The 3,752-nt window shown below is 43.4% G+C and overlaps 1 protein-coding gene across 1 annotated transcript; it reads right to left on the bottom strand.

The window, feature by feature from the left end:
- On the bottom strand, positions 1 to 648 carry LOC101638777 (ubiquitin-conjugating enzyme E2 D3). Its single transcript, XM_004704688.2, has one exon. It carries the CDS (start codon positions 501 to 503, stop codon positions 60 to 62), a length of 444 nt encoding a protein of 147 aa, XP_004704745.1. The 5' UTR covers positions 504 to 648; the 3' UTR covers positions 1 to 59.
- Between the last annotated feature and the right edge of the window lie 3,104 nt (positions 649 to 3,752).

Below are 3,752 nucleotides of genomic sequence, written 5' to 3' on the forward strand. Positions count from 1 at the left end.
AACAGTAATTTAAAGTTTATTCCAGCTATAATGCAGGTTATTCTGACTTTAAGGTAGCATCACATGGCATACTTCTGAGTCCATTCTCGAGATATTCTGTTGTACTTATCTCTGTCTGTTTTATAGATCCGGGCAATCTCTGGCACTAGGGGGTCATCTGGGTTCGGATCACATAGCAGTGAACAAATGAATAAAAGAACTTTAGAAATAGTTAAAGCAGGAGACCACTGTGATCTTAGAATATCGAGACAAATGCTGCCATTACTGTTAATATTTGGATGATAAATTCTTGTTGTAAATGCAACCTTAGGTGGTTTGAAGGGGTAGTCTGTAGGAAAATGAATTGTCAAAAAGAATACACCGCCTTGATATGGGCTGTCATTAGGTCCCATAATTGTGGCTTGCCAATGAAACACATCATCCCCAACTGGACCTGCTGAACATTGTGCTGGAGGATCACGGGCCAAATCACTAAGTTCCTTATTAATCCGTTTCAGCGCCATAGTCTGTGCTTTTCGTCTGGCTCCGCACTATCTCGGTGTGCGCTCGGAGGTCCAGCCAAAACTCTTTGATTATCCGGGCGGCGGGCAGGGAAGGATTGTCTCTTCGTCTCACACCGGCTCTGCCAGACACAGGCGCCTTTTGCAAAAACGAAGCAGATCAGCACTCGCACGGGCCCGGTGGAGACCCTGATGAATCCAAGTCCCTGAAAACGGCCGCGATCCGGGGTGGGTGGGGTGGGAAGGCCACCAACAGCCTCTATGCCGTGCTTCGGCCCCAAGAGGCGGCGAGGGTGACGGGGAGAGGTGGGGTGGCTACAGGTCTGACTTCCAGGCCTCTCGAGAGGAAGAGACCCCCAGAAATCTTATTTTTATGCAAAGAAATTCAAGGCAATGCTGCGTAAATAAAACAAGAGGAGAATGTTATAAAAGAGAACTATTGGAAAACAAGAAAAGGCTTTCAAGGATTTTTTAAAAGAGATTTCCAAAATAAAATATTAAAAATTGGAACGTAAAATCATGGAAAAGACCCAAACTATGAAGAAAGATAAGGGGCCTTGTGGCACAGTGGCTTACACATTAGGCTCTTAACAAAAAGATCAGAAATTCAAACCCACCAGCAGCTCCATGGGAAAGAGATGAGATTTTTTTCACTCGTGTATATACTTGCTTGAGTAAAAGTTGATTCGATGGCAGTGAGTGTGTTTTTGTTTTTAAATAAGAAGACAAAGGGGAAAAACAAAAAAATAGGAAAAATAACTAAAGGCGAATTTGGGGAAGAAGAAGAAAATAGCCATATCCTAGTGAAACATAAGGTTAAAGAAAAAGAAAAGTTCAAAAGCTCCCAGAGAGACAAAACAAGCCAGTTAAAAGAACAGGAATCATCCTGACTTCAGATTCCTCTACTCTGCACATAGTGGAGAAATTATTCTGCCCTTATGAGAAAATGTTTCTGACCGTAAAGTTCAGCACCCATATAAACATCTCTCAGATGTGAGGACAAAGTAAAAATGTTTTTCAAACAGGTAACGTCTCAGAAATTTTCAGTCCTATATTTTCTCTTATAGGAAGCTACTTGAGGATATGCAAGCTAATTGTGCTAGTCCGGGTTGACTAGCACAGTGACAGTCATGTGTATAAGAAAGAGCTTTATATCAATAAGTAATTTTACATCAAGAAAACATCCCAGCCCAGTACAAATCAAGTCCTTAAGTTCCATACTAGTCCAGAAGCCTCTCTTCAGACTCATACAGCCACATGCAATGATGCAGAATACAGGAAGATCACAGGGCAGTGGGTGCAAAGTCATGTGGATCCAATGGCAGTGGCTCTGGCAACCATCAGGGTCAGTCAGCAGGAAGGTGAATGGAGAGAGGAGGTGGGGGTGGTTTCCCAGGACCCTCCTTATGAGACGGCCATGCCCACAAGGAGGCACTATCAGACTGTGACCTGATTGTGACCATGCTAAACTCCACCCCTATACTTTTATATATGTTTAAGTTGATATGAAATTATGCAAGTACTATACTAATGAATAGAAAGAAATAGGATCCTAGAAAATAGTACATCTGACTCATAGGATCGTGAAAGGAAGATATTATAGTGTAAAGTGAGGGGGGCCAGCCCCCCACCACTACCGATGGGTTCAGTAAGCACAATTGTACGGTTGACATATATAAGTATTATATTAAAGTCATCGAGAGCATGAGCGATAGAAGAGATATTACAAGAATGCAGTCAGACACATTACATGGTAACATTGCTCACCTCAGCCCCGCCTGGTGATCCACGCAGAGAGAGGGGAAAGGGAACAAGGGAGAGAGGATGGGAGAGCAGAGGGGGGTAAGAGAGGCGAGGGAGAGACTGGGTGGAGAGCTCTATTGCTAGTCCAGGCCTATATACTTTTTGGGGGTGTGCAAGCCCACTAATTACAGGTAAAGACATACGTCACAGGAAGGGGTTGCACTATAGGTTATACAGCAACGAGAGGGGGTGGTCTAGGGACATACACGCAATAGGAAGAGGAGAGATTGGGAGTATACATGCGACAAGATGGGCGGATTCTAGATTTAGGATGGCAGCTTAACTTTGACCTCTTTTCTGGATATCCACATGAACCATTATCAGCAGCATGTAAACTCAACCTACAGGAACCAAATAGATGACTGCAACCCTGTTCATTGTCTTTAGCAGCAGGGAGCAGGGCCCACTGCAGTCTGGCAACTGATCGCCCTCAGGTGGGGAATGTCTGCAAGCGTCTGACCTCCCCCCACAAGATACAATATTACCAAGAAGGAAATTTGTTCATCTTGAAACAGAAAGATGGAGGAGTTCAGAACTGAGGCATCTGGGAAATTGAGATTTTTGGTTGGAATGTTTTAAAAAATTAAAAGAATGTGATAAATAGTCCCCAAACCCAAACTCACTGCTCTCCAGTCGGTTTTGACTCACAGCAACTCTCTAAGACTTCAACTCTTCATGGAAGCAGATGGCCTCATCTGCAGACGGCCTCATCTTTTAACCTTGGAGCAGCTACTGGGTGGCACCAGTGTCCAAAACCCCACTGCCATTCAGTTGACTCTGACTATAAGGACCCTGTGGGGTAGAGGAGAACTGTCCCATAGTTCCCAAGGCTGTACATTTTTATGGAAACAGACAATCTCATCTTTCTCCTACAGAGTGGTTGGGGGGTTTGAACCACCAACCTTGTGTTTAGCTCACTGTGCTACCAAGTCTCCTTCATATAATGCAAGGAGTAGAAAGATCTAAGTCAGTTAGAAATACAGTACCAGGAAAAAAGAATGCTTGTATGAGAAAATTATAATCCAAATTGAAAGCAGACAAAATTCAGTGTGATTTTAAGAGTATAAAATTCTGTATAATTTTAAGAGTGCATGGCAATGGGTATGAAGAGAAGAAACTTAGTCCCAAGACTTTACTTGACACAGCAGTGAGCCAAATTAAGATGAAACTTCAGGGTCTTCACAATTATGGTAAATGTATAGACAAAACACAGAGGACTGACTGGGTTTCAGCTGAAAAGCAGCATTTGAATGGGAACAACCTTGACAATATCAAGATGTAGGTGACACAGTGGGTCCAGTTGGGCAAAGCAGTTACTGGAAGGGACAGGGAGCAGGGCTTCTGGACATATTAGTAATGGTTAGTCCCTTGACCTGGATGCTGGTGGCACAGGTGTGTTACATTTGTGAACACACATTAAGCTGTTTGTTTATGGCGTGTGCACTTTCT

The sequence above is a fragment of the Echinops telfairi genome, unplaced genomic scaffold (genome assembly GCF_000313985.2).
Source record: "Echinops telfairi isolate 266 unplaced genomic scaffold, ASM31398v2 ScPeMD7_2291;HRSCAF=2852, whole genome shotgun sequence".
Lineage (NCBI taxonomy): Eukaryota > Metazoa > Chordata > Mammalia > Afrosoricida > Tenrecidae > Echinops > Echinops telfairi.

Excerpts from the sequence above, each read along its gene's own strand:
- LOC101638777 (XM_004704688.2), bottom strand. The coding sequence starts at position 503 with ATGGCGCTGAAACGGATTAATAAGGAACTTAGTGATTTGGCCCGTGAT.